The 19,307-nt window shown below is 47.3% G+C and overlaps 1 protein-coding gene across 3 annotated transcripts in view; it reads left to right on the top strand.

Annotated features, from left to right (window-relative positions):
- LOC119445352 (uncharacterized) overlaps positions 1-19,307 on the top strand; it is a 170,118-nt gene that overhangs the window by 112,552 nt on the left and 38,259 nt on the right. For all 3 annotated transcript variants that reach the window (XM_049663217.1, XM_049663218.1, XM_037709662.2), the window contains exons 11-13: positions 4,030-4,344; positions 8,127-8,289; positions 15,420-15,731. In XM_049663217.1, the coding sequence (XP_049519174.1) occupies positions 4,030-4,344; positions 8,127-8,289; positions 15,420-15,731 (790 nt within the window). The remainder of the gene's footprint in view (positions 1-4,029; positions 4,345-8,126; positions 8,290-15,419; positions 15,732-19,307) is intronic.

Below are 19,307 nucleotides of genomic sequence, written 5' to 3'. Positions count from 1 at the left end.
AGTTATTTCGTTGCTTTGGTGGAAACGAAAAAGCCAACCCGCACTTGCATCAAACGCAATTATTTCAAGTGCATTAGTTGCAGGCTTTTTCTTCGAGCATTGGCCTATACACAGGGATGTTTTGCAGTCTGGCATCTTTGAACGATGTGATAACAGCTTGGTCCACATTTTGAAAGCTTCCCTGTCACAGCCGTTTCCTCGTAGGAGCAAGTTGCGACTCCCGGTAAAGTTTGACAATCTTGTCTCGGGCAATATTTACAGCAGCGACATTTATTTTGTATTGTCACCTACCATGCCTGTACTGACTATGCAACATGGTCGCGACGGTCGATGGGGCAATGCCACGCTGTCTCCAGAGGTCGATTTGCTTTTTCCCTGCGTCGACTTCTTGCAAAAACTGCTTTCGCTTCTTCTTGGCGCCGTCGCTAGCTGCATTCATTGTCGGATCTCACACTAACTTCCCAGCAAGATCAACCCCAACAAAATAAATGCCAGCCCGTGCACGTGGATGGCGCGAACAACGACTGACTGGCCAACGACACCCAACACGAGAGAGAAAAGAGGAAAAGGCAGCCAGACCTGCTAAGCTGCTGCACAATAACGCACAGCTTTGTGGTGGCGCTAGCAGCTGGCACTACACGTGGTGATAACGATAGCTACTGCCCTCGGGGGAATACATACAAAAACGACGGTTTCGGTTTCACGCAAGAGTTGCGGCGCGCTGTTACTTTTAGCCGAATTTGTAATACTGATGTTCGTTGATTATAAAGGAGAAAACAAATGTACGTTATCCTGAAATATGTGCTAGATTGGAATTCGTGATTGAGAAATATTTTGTTGTGAAGATATAGGGAATCTGGAGGGCTTTCTAAAATATTCGTAAATTTGAAAATTTTTTTAATTTGGGATATGTAGTAACGAAATTTGACTGTAGTAATATCAAAATTGAGGCCACTACTTAATTAACAAGAAAAGGAGGACCCAACATCCAGCTCTGGAAAGAGAAAGCTATTAATGAAAGAGAAACATGTATGAACCACAGGCCCTGCCACATAAGTAAAATAAAAGCTGCTCAGAGAAACCGCCAAGTGAAAATAAATCGTACATGCAAACAGCGCTCTCCAGAAAATAAATAGGAGTTTGTTTACTACATCACCCCAGCAAAAAAAAAAAAAGAAGAAACAGTGGATGTGGGTGGATATCACCTTTTTCGAATATGAATGAAATTTGAATAGTCAGTGTTCATTCAAATAGAATAATAAATATTCAAAAGCAGATGCATATGTTCATAGCAGCAACATTTATTTTGGTATTGTTACCAACCATGCCTGTACTGACTGTGCAAAATAGGTATATAAATATCGGGGACAATTCGGATCAGCTTTAAACACAAAATCACCAATGTCATTAAAGAAACTGCCCGAATAGCTTCTCAACAACTACAGTTGAACCTACTTGTAACGATACCGGTTTTAACAATATATCGGTTATAACAATGAGAACCTGCTGCACCATCAACGTTTTTATGTCTTTTATGGTGAAATAACCCGCTTACTATAATGCCCCCCGTGCGGCATTATCGGTTATAACGAAGTCTGGCTACTGGGTGTTCGTTCCTAAAGGGAATGGAATTTAAAAAGAGAAAAGAAATTCGAGCCGCTGCATGCCACTGCGCACTGTTTTCCAGCCTTCTTCGCTTCACCAGCCTCTCGCACCTCTAGAGCGTCTCTCCCGTCGCCCTTCCACCTCTCCGAACATGAATGGATCACACCAACTGTGCCGATAGCGCTGGGTGCTGCTCCCCGATTGCTCGCTGGTAGAGTACTGCACGGGCCTGATTTTTCGGCCCGAGCCTGGCCCGGGCCCATAATACAAAGCCTGAGCCCGGCCCGGGCCCGTGTTATTGAGCCCGGGCCCGGCCCAGGCCCGGGCGTTCATTACTAACCTTAGCTAGGGCCCGTGTCTGCATGACCAGGCCCGACCTGTAAGAAAAAAATTCTTTTTTTTTTACTTACAGATTGTACCGTATCTGTCAGCCTCACCTCGAGGTTTAATCAGCTGCAGTACATAAGCAATAAAAGGCAGAAATCTTTGTTTCTCCCACGGGAACATCAGTAATCCGGCCCATTGCCTGTGCTGCTATTTTTCCGCTGGTGCGCATGCTATTACCTTGATTTGTACGATATGGTTCTATGATGTCATTTAGCATGCAAATGTGGTTCACTTTAGCTGTACCAATTTTTTTAAGTTGCCTGTGGTAGATATCATAATTATAATCCTTGATCTAAACTACTCGATGAGGTGGCCATTACTTCCATGAGAAATCAAAATGCCTAATTGAAGAATTAACATAACTATGCTAATTAATTTTAAAATAATCATTTTACGGCACATCTTTAAATCTACGAACTCTAGCCGCCGAGTTCGCAAGGTGTATCCACTTGGAACGAATTCTCAGGACTAAACCAGTTTCAAGATAATTCTTAAAGATTCCGACGAAATCAATCAAATCAATTTATTCTCCAGTTTACATGCTGGACGGTCATTTTGAACTAAAAGCTACATATGTATCTTGACGTGACCCAAAAGACCAGGCAAGGCAATTGTACAGCAAACAGTGTGCACACGTGTACAATAATTCACATATATTTCCAGATATATCGCTGGAATTCCTCATAGACGAAATAGCTATGAACGGAAAGACAGAGAATATTTTCATCACGGCGAGTTAACAGAATTGGAAAAAGTTTTAACAAAATGCATATTAAACAACACTACAATAGCAATCATCATCATCAACCTATATACAATATACAATAGCAATACTAGCTATACAAAACAACGGAACACCAGCTGTACAACATAGCATGAGACTGAATTTTACAAGGTTAACATTTGCTAAGAAAACGAACTAGGATGTACATTATATACTCAGAACCATACACGAAGGCAGAATAATAATCACATCAAATACATTACAAGCGACCAAAGTATGAGCTGAGTTCTTTCTTACTGAAATTATCGACATTTTTGTATTTATTCAAAGTGAATGGTAGGTCATGTATTAACGACTGATGCTTATAGAGTGTTATGAAGTATGGAATTGACCATATCTCAGGATTTCTTGTATTCGCATTAATGCGACGACGCTCTAAGGAGGTTAATTGTTTTATGTAGTTCCAAGCTAATTCTGACATGGATGGCCTAATGGATAGGCAAAACGCCTAATTGAATATTTAACACAATTACTCTAATTAACTTTTTAATTGATTATTTTACGGCACATCTTTCAATCTACAAATTATAGCCGCTGAGTTCGCAAGGCGGATCCACTTGGAACGAATTCTCAGGACTGAATCAGTTTTGAAATATTAAAATGCAGGCAGGCCAACCAAGGTTGGCACAGTGCCAAGAACGCTGCTGCTTGCTGACGCCAAACGCGTTGGAGGCTAGCCGCCTGATATCAATCGGCCAGCGTCGCTGTGTCTTGAGCTTTGCGCGGCCTAGTGCAATCTTTCGCCTTTTCTTGGGGGGGGAGGGGGCTGTTTTATAAATTTTAAGGCAAGAAGCATTAACCTCGTCACTGCCAATGACGAAGTAACTCATTATCCCAATGAGTGGCCTCTGGTGTCGATGACGAGTTAACATGTCGTGAACTTCCTGCAATTTTCACACGTGTGTACTATGTGCAGTTTCTTGTAATTTTGACAAATAAGTAATACACAATGACTTTTGCTATTATGTTTTTTTTCAACAAGACCGATGAAAATGCAATAGGCATTTCTGGTATCATTTTTTAAATAAAAATTGGTTAAAAATAAGCAGGTCAAAAAAAATTCTGCACTTTCAAAAACATTTTTCTGAATTTGTCATGGCAGTAAAAGAGTTAAACTCATGCGGTTGCTTATCAGTGCAATGTGCATGTCCTTGTTCTTCATCTAAGAACTTGCCTTGCAAAATCTGAACAGTCATTCAGCTATTTAGGTTGTCGCAGCGCTTTTCACTTGAGCAGCTGTTGTTTTCAAACAGGCCCAACCACTCCCTGCCCAATGGCCTAAGTAGTGGCACGAGTGGGTCCTTGGACAATGGTGTCGGCAGCCAAGGCCCCAGTGATGAAGATGCAGCCCAGTCGTCCGTTGTGGGCAAGCCCGTGGGCACGGTGCCGCCCTTCCGCACAGTGGCGGCCACCGACGGCAAGCTTACGGCCGGTGCTGGCAGTGCTGGTGTCGGCAGCCACGAGCGGGCCGTGGCGGAACTGGCGTCACTGTCGGGCAAGCTGGTCCGCATCCACTCGCTCATGCAGGCCCGTGTCCAGGAGCGCTTGCGCACTGATCATGAACAGATGTGAGTGTGGCTTGGAATGTATTGACTTGCGGACAATTCATGATATGTAGTACTTGCACAGATGAATACAGTAAAACCTCGGTGATACGAATCTCGCGGGGTCGCGTGAAATATTCGTATCACCGGGAATTCGTATCATCAAAACATACACAATATCAAGAAAAATGAATATATTTTTACCATAGACGATTCCTAATAGTTGAATCCCATTGATACCTTCCTCGCTGCTGCATTTTTCCGGCTGCTTCGTCCCGTTTTCGCGGTCCCGACTTAAATCCCATTGACTTCCATGTATAGTCGAATCTCGATAATTTGAACTTGAAGGGGCCCAAAAATTTGTTCGAATTAAAAGGACTTATTTTTAAAATATTCGTGCACCATAGCACGACGTACGAACGGTGCAATTCGTGAAATATCGCGGCGCGCAATCACGTATCAAGCGAGGGCCACGAAACCGCCCGCACTCGCTTCGCGATAACGACAGATAACGAAACTTCAGGGAGCATGCGCGCAGGCACGGCGAGAGAGAGAGATTGTGATTGTGAAGAGGAAGAGATGACACAGCGACGGGCGCGCGCGGGGACCGTCGCACGTGAGGGAGGAGGGCGGCAGGGAAGCGGATTTGACCTCGGCAACTCTGTCGCTTCGGTGGCTCCCCTCGCCCTTCCTCTCAACACCCTCGTAGCCCCCTCACCTTCGACTGCCTCCGTGCGCGTCTGCCGCTCCCGCCGGCCTGGCGCCGCTTAGCCCGCTCCCTGAAGTTTCGGTTTCTGCCGTTGAACGGCAGAGTTCTGCCGAACTGGACCTCTGCCGTTGCTTCCATCTGCGCTGCAGCCACAGCGTTGGCTGAGACGTCGGCACGTACACTCGTGTTCCAGCGCCACGCAGAAACGGCAACCTTGGCGTGACGCCGCGGTTCTTTACTTTTTTTTTTCTCCGGGCGGCGTTGAGGGGTCTTGCCTAAGCTTTTGCTCTCTGTCGGAGCAATGCCGGTCGGAGGCGCCGCCACGTGATTTAGCGTGCTGCTGAGAGCATTGTCGGTGCGCGGTATGTTCGAATTAACCATCGCAAATGCTTTCGCGTTCGAATAACCGGGCGTTCCCGGTGATACTTCGCCAATCTATAATGTACCGGCATGTTACGTTGCGTTTGAATGTGGCGGTCACATAAATTTATCGGTGCAGCCAGCTTGTACATTGTAAAAAGCGACTGATGCGTTGCAACAAGCAACCGGCACGTTGCAGATACGACGCACCCGCGCGGGTGCCGTTACTGCCGTCATCTGAAAGCGATCTGCGACGTGCGCATAATGCGCGCCTGCGCAGACCTTATCGTCAAAATGATCTGCGATGTTGACAAAGTGCGCCTAGTGCCAGTACCTTCATATGCGCTGTGCCTTCGACGTTTAGTTCACGTTGAAGTGAAAGACAGCGCAAAGGTCAATTCGCTCACTGCTGCTGCTGCTGCGTTTCCGTTGCTTCATCTTTCGGGCAAAACTGCGGCTTTTTTTTTTTTTCCTTTTTTTTTTCCTTTTTTTTTCGCGGTCCCTTGAAAAACGTATCAACGGGACGTTTTCTTCTTGTCCAAATCGTCAACGATCGCCTTCTGAAAGGCGTATAAGTGCGCGCTCGTGATCTTGGGAATGTTTTCGCACGCCACTGAACGCCTGAGCAAGTCGAGTGCAGGGAGCGTTTTGGCCGTCGGTTCTGCGCCGCAGTCATCGTTGCAGCATTGGTCCTCGTCTAATTTCTTGCTAAGCATCGGCTAGGCTGTGATGTGGTCCGGTCCGCTCGACGTGGGGACCAATGAGAGATTGCGCAGCCACGTGACGTAGTCGGTTGCTTGGCAACTATGGATCCCGCCCAGATCCCGCTGTGCCGGTGGCCCTGCTGGCTCGGCCGCCGCCGCTGTTGCTCACGCGTTCGTATGATCCGTTGCGGCGCGGCAACACGTTCAGAACAGCTGATTTTTTTGTATTGTGAGCAATGTATTTCGGCCAGGGAATGTTACGAACTCGTATCACACCGAAATTCGTACCAGCCGGGTTCGTATCACCGGGTTTTACTGTAGTTGGTGTCTGTGCAGGAAGTTACTAAATATCACCAATGGCTTCTCTGGTGTTTGCCGTGCCCACTTGCTCATAGTGTATTGTGATGGTGAGGAAGCGCAGACACAACCAAAAGGAGGCAGTGAAGAATCTTTTTGAATCTTTGAACACTTTAAGCCGGGAAAATAAAGCAACAATTAAGTGTGGGGGTGTGCGATTACTCTACTCAAATAGTGAACGCAACACGTTACATTTGTGTTCTTTATACAAGGTTTTTTTTTCTATTAATGTGTCATGTGCACAACTCACAAACTAAATTGCGTAAATAAAATGATAATGATGGGCGTTCACACAGCTCTTCACACTTTCTGTAACTGCTGCATAATGAATAATAAAATGCTGTGCGCGGCAGAATCTGTAGGGTCTGCTGGAATTTTGAACTTCCTAGTCATTTTATTTTGTTTTATATATTTTGCGACCTTTATGGTAAAGTTTTGCCATCTTTGCATGCTGTCTTGACTTTGGTTTTAGATTGTCTTAGCCTGTAGTTACCTTTTAAAAGTTTGTATAGTCTGCCTGTCTCTTGTCACGCTCATTCGTTAAGATAGAAAGCTACTGTTCCTGGATGGAGTGGACCCCCAGCATCAACTCAGTGGAACTTGTACTCAACTGATGACAATTACAAAGTCTAGTTGATTCAAACAAATTGAAAAATTGGGGTGTTAGTGTGTTTGAAAGCTGGTATTAATAAAAAAAGGTATTTGATTCTCAAGATTCACACTTGTTGCCCCGAATTTCATTTACCGTATCCTTATGAAAGTGTTCATTAGTTGGGAAGTCCATCAAATGGTCACTGCTACCATATTCTTGGTTTTGGCTACGAATGCCAGGAAACAGAAGTTCGCTTCTGTTCATGGTCATACCCTTGAGCATCGGTGTAACTTATCACATGAGGTTGGCAACAAATGCAGCATTGGGCACTGCTTTAAAGGAGCCCTCAAACACATTTTGAACATTGTATTAAAACGTTGCCGCTCTGTCGTAGAGGCTGCTGTGAACATGTGACCCAAATATTACTGCACTGGAGGCAGCTGGGAATTTACCATCTAGTGTCAGAAACAGAGAAATGTAGCTTGCTGACGCTTCCGTGATGTCGTCACGCAGCCTCATTGCAAACAGCTGGACCGACCAATGCTGTTGGTTGATTTTGTGATCACGAGAACATTCTCAGTAATACATAACTGCTAATTTTGAGTTAAATAAATGAAACATATACACGTCTGCGATCCCCAAAAAACAGAAAAGTCAGTCTACACACACAAAGATTGCACATTGCTGCGTCTGAGATGGCAGCGCTGTGTAGCGTAGTTTACCGGAGCTGCCACGGGTTGTCACGACAGACCCTTTCGCCGGCGAGACACTCGACTCTTGGCTTTGCCCTTTTGGCTTCACCCTTGCGCAGCTGCCTGCACACTAGTGGAGACGACAAGAGAGAGAATGCCACGTATCGGTGCACTAATACTTGAAGGATTTTAACAATTTTTACGGCATGAGATGATGTCCTTTAATATAGTGAGGTCATTCTATGACTAATTTGAAAAGTGTTTTAGGGCCCCTTTATGCACGGGTCCTTGTTATATTGCAGTTGTTGGCTCATTCTTAAATTAAGACTGTGCCGAGTGGTCCTTCTGGAAGGACCTTTGTTAAAACTGAGCTCTGCTACTGTGTGTTCAAGTGAGGAGCTGAAGCAGAACTTGGACACCGTGTGCCGGCAGAAGTCGCAGTGCGGTCTCGAGGCTGGCGAGCTGAGGCGCCAGCGAGACCAAGCGTGTGACCACGCGCAGCGGCTCGAGCAACAAATGGCCTCCCTCCAAGACAGCCACGCCCGAGAAGTGGAGGTACGCCATCCTGCAACCACCATGACCAGCGCTTATCTTATCTGTGTGCTTGTGGGTTCGGACGTTCTGGTAGCATTATCTTTCTGAATTGTCTGAGCACTTGTAATTTCCTTAACACAGCAAGCGAATCAAGTGTCTGCGCGTGTGCATGATCACTGCAAATAGTAGCTGCATTTATAGCACAACATTTATTTGAAAATTATAATTTTTTTCTAAGTCACAAATTCATTTGAAGCCAGAAGTGCCAATTTGAGGCAACATCGTGTTCCTACCGTGCCATTCCCATGCCAGCCGACTTTCAGCATTTGTGCCAGAGTTCCTGCAGGTAATTCGTGTTGCATCTCTTCTTGGTCATGTTACCTTCAGTTCAAAGGCACCGTCATCATCGGCTGTTATGCGAGCAGTTTCTCAACATTGTCTGCAGTGATGCCATGTTGGGGTCATGAAACACTGATCATGTTTGTGCAACTGCTTTTATGCATATGCGCCCTGTTTCCCCAACTACTACTCATCGTAGTAGTTGGGGAAACACCTCTGCTAGCCCATGAGATGGTGGCACTCCAATGTTTGTGTAAAACAGTTCACGTACACCTTTCTTATCAAAACACAAGAGGCAAACAGAGATGACAACGTGGGACACAATTTAGATGGGTAAGGTTCCAATGGAATCCCTCAAATAATTTCTTTGAGAATAAATAGTCACTAGTCGCACTTGTTCGTGTGTGTCGTCCTTGTGTCTCTCTCGTGTTGAAAGTAAAGACGATCTGCCAGCCTTCTCGTTAACGCTCTTGCCATGTATGCAGTAGGGGGGTCCATGTATGTCAACATGCGATAAACACACATTGCATACAAGCTGTACAGTAAAATCTCTGCAGTACAACTTTCACAGGGTTGCACAAAATATTCATGTCACTCGAAATTCTTATCATCCAAACATACACCAAATTAAGAAAGCATGAATTTACTTGCGGCCAAAAAATATTCAATCTCCTTCTGGGCTTCTTTCCCTAATCGTCAACGATCGCCTTGTGGGAGGCATACAATCTTGCGCACGTGTGCTCTCTCGCGCCACTGCATGCCTGTCTAAGCAAGGAGCACTTTATGGGCTGCCAGTCGACACTGCTGCTGGAGTCACTGTCCTCACTGCTCAAAACATTAGGCTGGGATGCGGAAACTTCTTCCGCAGTGTCCTCTGCGGTATCCAAACTGCTGGTCACCAGATCATTGTCTGTAGGGAGAAAAGCATCCTCAGTGCTCATTACAATCTTCAGTTGCAACTGTCGGCTCTTGCAGATTCTCTGCAGGTGGCTTTCCAAAGCCACATTTCGCAAGACAGTTAGCGATCATCAATGGCGAGACGCAGTCCCAGCTCGTTGCGATAAATTGTATCACATCTAGGATGCTGATGTTCAGTTTCTTGTCTTTCTATTTTAATTTCAGCAGCAACCAATCAACCAAGAGACTATTAAAATAATACAGTTAAACCTGCTTATAACGAACCTCCATATAACGAATTCCTGGATATAACAAAGTTTTTCTATTCCCCACCGTTACTGCATAGAAGCACATGTATTTGAGACCTCTACGTAACAAAGTGGCAGCGGGAGACTCCCTCGAAATAACCAATTTTCCCCGCCGACAACCTAGAGATTTCACCCAAAATTTTGTCATTTTTGCGCGAGCAGCAACCGGAAGGACCTTCTCCGCCGCGATGGAAGGCGAAGCGGCGGCGGCGCGCTTGGCGCGCTCGAATTCGCGGCGACTGCGAGGCGAGAGCGAGCGCACGTGTGCGTGCGTGCGAGTGTGCGCGAGGCGGGCCTGCATCCCTCGACCCGGCGATCTTAGCGCTGTGGGCGTGACCTTTCCCCCTCCCTTCATTCAAACCTGATCCCGCCACTTGCTGCAGCTGGCCTAGCCCGCCAAGCCGGCACTCTCCTTTTCCAGTTGATGTTACCAAAGGAAAAAAAAACATTTTTTTTTTCAACACGCTGGCAGCGCCACTCTTTGGTTATTGCACAAGTCTCTGCGCTTCACTTCACTAACCTGACATTAGGTGACACTAAACGACGCTACGACGCCATCGTGTCGCTCGCTCTTCGTTTCCGACGCCTCGTGCTTGTGCAAAACGACACACGTCCATGAATCCAGTACCCGGTGTGACATTCCAAGGATGCGTGCTTCGACGAAAACGTAAAACGGGTGCACGTTACAATCGAGGGCGTGGTAGAATCGAGTAAATACGGTAAGCATTTCTTTTTCGAATTTTCGTGCCGAACCTTGCATATAACGAAATTTTCTTTATAACGAAGTTTTTGGGGAATTTGTCAATTTCGTCATATCCAGGTTTAACTGTACTTGGCGTTCCAAATGATACCCACGTCCAACGGTTGCTTATGGCTCATCGTACTTTGGGGAAAAAATTGAGTTTGACGTTTTGGAGGGCGGCATCTTTCACGTGGGTGACACATTGATCCCAGACCAAAGGCAAAGAAATCTCTCTGTTTTGACTGCCCATTTTGCAATCGATGAAGGTCAAAAAAATCTATGAACGAGGCAGACATCATCCAAGCCTTGCTGTTGGGCCTGTAAATGCAAGGCATATATGACCTCCTATTTTGAAGCAGTGGGGTTTCTGGTAGTGGCCAATGATTCTTAGTTATACTTTTTCCGATCTTTTGTAATTTCAGCAAAACAAAACTGCAACCCACTGCTTACTTCTTTGGGCATATTGGCACGTTTCGTCTTTAAAACAGAGGTTCTCCTCTGACTGCAAATTATAAGATAGGCTGGCTTAATCTGCGTTAAAGACATCACGTGACTCATATCCAGCGATGTGTGAAGACAGGTTGGTCCTCGTGGAATCGTTCGCAGAGGCCTCATCCACTTTTATTTCTTCGCTGCTTACAGTCTTGCAAAGGAGTCCATGCCTCGCCTTAAACTGATGGATCTGGCACGCCGTCGAAGGCTGGCTGGCTCACATCATACTCTCTCACGCCTCCAACCTTCCTACCATCTGTGGATGCCAAGCACGGTCCAGTCCACTTGCCAGGTGGTTCAATGAGAGATTGCGCAGCCGCATGACGTGCAGTATAATCTCGATGATACGATTATGGCTCGTACGAATTCCAGGGTGGTACGAAATTTTCGTTGGCCCCGGCCAAGTTTCATTGGAGTTCAGCGTGCTAGAATTTGGATGTTAGCGAGCTGCTTTTTGTGTCGTGTCATTTGATACGAACAGACATGGCCACCCGCACGGCCATTGAAGACGCTCCACCAACTCCACGGCGAGGCGAAAGCCGTGGCAAGGCGACGCAGACAGCAGCGCCGGCTGTCATCAGTCCAGCTAAACGACCACGCAGCATTGGTTGTGATTGTCAGCCTCGCCTGCTAGCTGCGTCTTTGTTTTGCGAGTACAGATGGCGCAGGCCACGCAGACGGTCACGGCATGGGCTGGGATTGGCTATGCCAGCCATGTTTTTTTTTTTTTTTTTTCTTTTATTCATTGTGTTCGGGTGTGTAGGCTGTGCCTTGGATAGCTGAGCTGTTCAGCAAGTTCCCTCAAGCAAACAGCGATGCCTCGCAAGCGAAAAGCCCTCTCCTTTAACGAGTAATTGGACATTTTGTGAAAGGTAAACAAGGATCTGAAATGAAAACACCCGGAGTTGGCAAAAGAGCTGAACCTCACACCGTCTACATTGTGTACTATCATTGGACAATGTGATAAAACAACGAAAAACGTGCTCCACTTCAGCATTGATGTGAAGAAGGCAAAGACAGTCCACCACGTTAAGCTGCAGGAAGCGGTATTAATGTGGTTTAAAGAAGTAACTGCGGCTGGCGGGAACAATCTTCTTCGAGAAAAAGCCGTCTTAGTATTCCTTTGCAGCAGCAGTGAAGATTTATTATACAGTTAAACCTGCTTATAACGAACCTCCATATAACGAATTCCTGGATATAACGAAATTTTTTTATTCCCCGCCGTTACTCCATAGAAGCACATGTATTTGAGACCTCTACGTAACGAAGTGGCAGCGGGAGACCCCCTCGATATAACGAATTTTTCCCTCCGACAACCTAGAGATTTCGCCCCAAATTTTGTCATTTTTGCGCGAGCAGCAACCGGAAGCACCTTCTCCGCCGCGACAGAAGGCGAAGCGAGCGGACGTGTGCGTGTGCGAGGCGGGCCTGCATCCCTTCATTCAAACCTGATCCTGCCGCTTGCTGCAGCTGGCCTAGCCCGCCAAGCCGGCACTCTCCTTTTCCAGTTGATGTTGCCGACGCGCTGGTACATGCTGTGACACATCACACTCGATGAGCGCGGACATGCGCTGTCAAACACTGGCGGCTTGTGGAAGCGCCGCTGGAGAAGCGAGCGAAGTGACCTTCGTGCTGTTGTCTATCACTTCAACGCAAACTGAGCGCCGAGAACACACAGCACGCACAAAGCTACGAGCCGCCGATGCACCTACACTGCTAGCCTCTGCCCCAACGCAGATCCCTTTCAAGATACGGCCCGCGCGCCGCAGCGCAGTACGCAGTTGATGCCAGAGTACAGTACAACGCCGCACCGCTATCCCTCCCCCCTCGCTCCCTCGCCGGTGCCTCGAGCGCAACCGAAGAAGGTGCGCTTCCTCCCTGCTTTTCTTGCGCGTGAGAGAGATGCGGTCGTCGGCTCTCCTCCCACGTTTTCACTCGCACATACAGCATACAGCGCGCGGCGACTGCGTTATCGTCCTTGGACATTATACGGAATATCTATGAGCCAAAACCAATTTTAGGGCCACAACGCATCATAGACACCATCTTTATATAGCAAATACTGATCTCAAGGGCCGTACTTTTGCTGGCAGAAACCGAAAATACGTCATAGTTGTCGCCCCCGGCACTTTGGGCGGCCAATGCCATCGTCAAGCCACCAAGCCAAGCGACATGAAAAGTCAAAATGGCCGCTCAGGCTGGCGCAGGGCGGCAGTTCGCAACGTATGATGTGGGAACAGTTGCGACGCAACAGCGGGGTTACCAATGCATTGGGTTCTATGGGAGCTGTGCCGGGACCGGCCGAAAACGACGTAACAGCCGGGAAAACGCAGCCCCCAGGAACGTAACAGCGGGGTTCTACTGTAACACTATACGACGCTACGACGCCATCGTGACGCTCGCTCTTCGTATCCGATGCCTCGCACTTGTGCGAAATGACATGCGTCCGCGCATCTGGTACCTGGTGTGACATTCTAAGGATGAATGCTTCGACGAAAATGGAAAACGGGTGCGCGTTACAATTGAGGGCGCGTTAGAATCGAGTAAATATGGTAAGCGTTTCTTTTTCGAATTTTTGTGCCAAACCTGCATATAACGAAATCCTCTTTATAACAAAGTTTTTGGGGAATTTGTCAATTTCACTGTATGGAAATTGTGCATAAACACTTGTCATTATATAGATGTTCAAAATACATTGTGTTCTACGTACAAGAAGTTATAAAAGTTAGATACTTTGTTATATCGCGAGTGTTGTTATATCAGAGTTTAACTGTATACAGTGTAGACCGCTTATAACGTAAGTCACCGGAGTTACGAATATCCGCATTATAAGCGGTACCGTACTATAATGAAAACAACGATTTTATTGCGATAGCAATTATATGGACACTCTAGGCGCATTTCTAGCTGCCGTAGCTGTCGCCGCGAGGTTCCGTATAAAGTCCAAGGGCGATAAAATCGTCACGGTATGCTGAATGTGCGACTGAAAGCGTGCGAGGGCGAGCCGGTGATCGCGTCTGAATCTCGCACACGCAAGGGAGGAAAGCGGGAAGGAAACGCACTGTCTTCCGTCGCGCGCAAGGCTCGGAGGGGGGGTTTACTCTGAGTGCGCACGCCCGCCCGCAGAGGCCGCTGTATCTTGAAAGCCATCTGCGACAGGGGCACAGTTCCCCGTGCATTGTGTTGCACTGCGTGCACTGTGCTTTTGCTTGCGTGACACCATGCTTGTGAATGCGCAGAGAGCCGCGGCGACGGACGTGCTTTCTAGTGCTCCCGCCATTACGTCATTTTACCCACACCTCGTGAAGAATTCTGGATGCGTGGCCGGTGCTGCTTGGTGCGCCGGGCGAAAACGGAGCTATTCATGCGCCAGCAACGTTGGGAGACACCCGAATAAACAAGACGCGCCGGTTGTTTGCCACCGTGACGTCGCTGAGCTCGACGTTTGCACTCGCGTTACGTTGGAGTATATCTGCGACTTCAGGGGAGCGTTCACTGTCTCAGTTGACTGCCAAACTTCCAGGCAGCCGCACTGTAACCGGTATTTCGTCTCCCGCAACTGCACTATAAGCGATACGTGTATACATGGAGTGCTACGGGGGAAAAAAAAACGGTCTGAAAAGACCCTACTATATCCGGTCCTGCACTATAAGCGGTTACGTTATAAGTGGTTTATACTGTATATTATAAATAAATTGCATTTGCTGAATGCATTTTTGGTTTTGAGCCAGCACTTAGAAGCTTAAGTAACTCTGTAGCCTAAAATAAGATGACAGAAATTAGTGAGCTTTTATTTAAAGTGTAGCTTCCTTTGTCTACCTGTCTTGCCTTTTAGGCTCGGCAGGAGGTTTCTCACCACAAGCGAGTACTCCGCTGGTTAGCCAGCACTGTACTTGTTGACATTTAAGATAGAGAACTTATGTACGAAAAAAAAAGAAGGAATCCTCTGCCATCATTTGTTGATAAGTTTACCTGCTGAGGTGAAATTCTGCAGCTTCAGTGGGACAGAACTGGCTGCAGTTAGGAGGTTGTATATGCTTCTTTGTGTTGCGTTTGTCTGCAAGGTCCGTTGCCATTGTGGGACGTGTTTGTTGCCAAAATCCGCTGCACGAAAGCAAGAAAAGTACTCACTAAACCACATCCCATATTGTGCTTCACCATTTTGTCTTCCCCACTCACCAAAGCTTTTGTTTACACTGATTTCCACATGGTGTGGGATGTGCTAGATTTTTGCAAGAAAATTGCAAGGGACGATTCAGTTGACCCTGCATAAAAAATTGGATGCCAGGGGACGCTGTTGTATTTATGTTGTAATACTGAGAGAAGCTGGTGTCTCACTGCTGTCCTGATGGAGGGAACTCTGGTGGGTGCAGCTGCTGTTCCAGCAAATGGGTGACCTGAAGGAGAAGAACCGCTGCCTGTCGGCCGTCAACCAGGAGCAGGGTCGGCAGCTGCAGGAGGAGCTGTCCAAGAGGGGCTTCTCCTCCGAGGCGGATGCCATCTGTGCCAAGCTGCAGCTGCGCCAGGAGCTGGAGCAACTGCGCGAGGAGCTGCTGCTCAAAGACGAGCAGCTGCGCGCCTTGGCGGCCAAGTTTGGCCGCTTCCGCAAGGCATACGAGGACAACTACCAGCGAGCCACCGACGACATCGACAAGCTCGACACCATGCTTGAGCGTGTCATTGAGGTGTGTGCACAGCATGTGCTTGCAGTTAGTTTATAAACTCGTTAAAAACCAACAGGAACAATATTTTGGACTATGTGTAAAGCCTAGCCTGAGATAATGTAGATATATAGCAGCGTCGATTCAAAATTTCACGTTTGCTATATATATAAGTGTTTCCATTATGAAGAGATCGCAAGAATTGTCATTTCTGATACCAAAACTAAAGTTAAGTGCCACCATACTGGCTGCCGTAAGTGACACATGACTGCGAACATGTGGCTCCGCAGCATGACCTCGGAGAATTAGGTGATGCCTTTGGCTGTCTACGGTGCACTGAAGAATCTCATAGGCTGGGGCCGCAGTGTGACAGTCTGATCTTGCCGATAACAAATGACCAGTTTGCACGAGCGTTTCCATAACGACCAAACTGAGAAGCACCTTGCTCATTTTTCATCCAAGGCGTGCACTGCCCGTGAGATTCTCTCTCTTCTCTGGCAGCATCTCCCAAAACATAAATATTTCCGACACCACAAAAAGTGATAGCATTTCTGTTAGGAGAAGCGCACTTGCAGGGGTGCAGCGCCGTGTTCGATATATCGAATGTGGCAGCATAGACGCTGACTACAGGGGGCTCCGGGGCAAGCCCCCTCCTGAGTTTTCTGGGGGGCGGGCTCTGCCCCCCCCCCCCCCCTCCTGCTCCTGAAATGCCAGTATCAGAGTCCTGTTACCCAAACCGTTTATGGTTTCTCTTAGTTGCCTCTACAATTTCCCCTAAAACTGTTATTGTGACTAAAAGCTAACTGCATCATTGTTGACGCGGACGTACACGGATTTTATTCATACTTTCGCTTTATTTCTGAAAATCCTGGCAATAGGAAAACAAGCGCATTAGAAGCACCAACGGTGGCTCCCTCATCCGTATTTTTTCACTTCAACATGTTATTTTAATTTCCAGTGTAAACACCATGCACAGACACATTATATTTCAATGTGTACACAGCACAAAATGTATGATATTTCGAACGAGAAAGAGGTAGCCAACTAACAACTACAGTGGAATCTCAATGATACGGATCTCACGGGGTCATGAAAAATATTCGTATTAGCCGAAATTCGTATCATCGAAACACAATCAAAACTAACTAAATTATGGGGGGATGAGGGGATCAGATCGCGAAAATCGCGAGAAAAATTTATTTTTGAAAACCACGCGTTTTGGTATCTAAAACGCCTAATCTATGCTGTATCAAAATGGTTTGGCTGAAAACGCACTAAAAGTGGCCGAAAAAGATTTATTCGTCAGTGCGCAGGGCGAGAAAACAGCTTTAAATCGTGCCAGGTCACCGCAATACACGGAGACATATCTCGTATTTTCCGCCACCGAGCGCCGCCATCTTGGTATCGTTTGAAAGCTCAAAGTTTCGCCATTCGGCTTCTCAATTCGTCCGTCGTCGCCATCTTGTAACAAACGCGCAAACTCAAAAGAAGCGCGGGTCTGCAATAGGTAGTCACACGGGCCCTCCTATGAAAGCGGGCCTCTGATTGGCTGCCGTGCTGAAAGGCGTTCATTGGTTGCTGCTGTGCAGGGGCAGATGGCAACCACAGTTGTCTGCTTCGTAAACCACGCCGGCGTCTTCACTTGACACGCAGAATTCGGATTACTGAGAGCTCCCAGGTTAGTGATGGATCGTCGCTCGTTGGAGAAGAAATTTTGGACGAAGCACGCCTTCGGAATACGGAAGCGCAAGCCTCCTACGGCAAGAAAAATACGGTGATTAGCGGGAGAAGGCGAGAAGCACCCCACTGAACGTGCCGCGCTGCCTTGCACCGTGTGACTCCAGCAGCGAAACCGACAATCGCCCTGTGCCATCGGCACCGATAACGTAGTCGACGGAAGACGCGCCAACAGAGGCTCCCGCGCCTAGGCGTACCGCCGCGCAAATCAGCCGAGATCGTATCTCGGTCGACATAGCTCGCTGCGATTAGGCAAAATGGCGCAAACGCAAAGAACGCGGCCCGAAGCACAGTAGCCACTCCGTCCGATGGGCGGCCGCCAAAAAGGTGGAAAAGCAACAAAAGCGCCACCGCTTCAAACTCTTTGCGCCCAGTCACGGCCTCTGCGCTGTCCGGCGTCGCGTCCGCGCCTCCGAACCAAAAGAGAAAGGAAGAAAGCGCGTGACTGCGCGCCGTTCTCTTTCGCGGCAGTCGGTTGGGCGCCGTTTATTCGTATCAACCAACGCGGGTCGAAAATCGATTCGTAACAACCGTACTCTAGCACGTTGCAAAGTAATGGGGCTCGGCCGGGACCACGGAAAAATTCGTATCATCCGGAAATTCGTATTAGCCGTGATCGTATCATCGAGATTCCACTGTATTTCTAATGATATGGATAGCCTATGTCTAGAGAATCAATATGTTGCTGTATGTTCAACTCGCTACAGATTGCGGTGCACACTTTTTTGACACTGAAAAAGACCTGCAGACTTCGGTGACCCCTTCGGCAGTCTTTTATCAATGGTGTGTAAAATACACGTGAATGATATGCGTCTCACATTGCTTCTCTTTCCAGTAGGTAATGCTAGCAACTCATGAAAAAAAAAAAACTTATAATAATTTACAACCTTTATTGTGGATGGAAACATCGCAACGTGCATGCATAGGCCATAAATATACAGGGTGTCCCAGCTATCACACAGCATGATTTAAAAAAAAGAGGAGTGGTGTTACGCGTAGCAAACCTAGTGCGTATTTTTTCCAGTACAGTGGAGTAGCCGCCAGTAATTTTTTCGTTACTGAGATTTAATTAGCTAATTGTAAATAATTATCTAACTCGAGAAGTACTGCCCTAATTATCAAGGTGTCAATCAGAAAATTGTAGAGCAACATGAAAAACTCCCGATACAGCTTTCTGTTGCTCAATACGTGCTACATAAATGTGTTTTTTCCGAGTGTGAAAGGAGCCCACGAATGCACGGAGAATTGCCGCGCGACTGGTCGCTCGAGGCACTTTGCGTGCATTCGCAGCCAGAGAGGCCAAATTTTCTCGCGCTGAAGCCGCCACTGCCGCACCACACGTTCACTGACTCCAGACTTGCGTCCCGCTGCGCAGTTGTTAGTTTCCTCAACATGGAGGATAGCAGCCCGTTTGAACGCTGCTGAGAAAGAGCGTCGAAATTTCTTGGCACTCATGACAGGCGCGACGATTCAGCACAACAGCAGAAGTGACAGATGCGCGCGGCCGTCGAAAACAATCGTATCTCAACGAAAAGCTCTTCCGCCACCTACTACCGTATTTATTCGAATCTAGGCCGATAGTTTTTTTCAAATAATCACATACGAAACTCCAGGGTCGGCTTAGATTCGAGGATTTTAAAAAACGCGCTAGTTTTTAACTGAAACTGATAAATATGGTGCATAGTTAGCGCCATCTAGAAAGTCAGTATCTCAGCCGCTATTAGCCGCGCCAGTAGCCAACTGAAGTACACGAGCGACGTCGCCATTTTGACCTGCGTCGTATCGGTAGTATCGGTATGGTGCAGCATCGGCGCGCGGTGTGGCGTTATCGTAATGGCACCAAATGGGCGATGCCACTATAGT

The sequence above is a fragment of the Dermacentor silvarum genome, chromosome 3 (assembly GCF_013339745.2).
Source record: "Dermacentor silvarum isolate Dsil-2018 chromosome 3, BIME_Dsil_1.4, whole genome shotgun sequence".
Classification (NCBI taxonomy): Eukaryota; Metazoa; Arthropoda; class Arachnida; order Ixodida; family Ixodidae; genus Dermacentor; species Dermacentor silvarum.
This window is presented reverse-complemented; position numbering and strand designations above follow the sequence as displayed.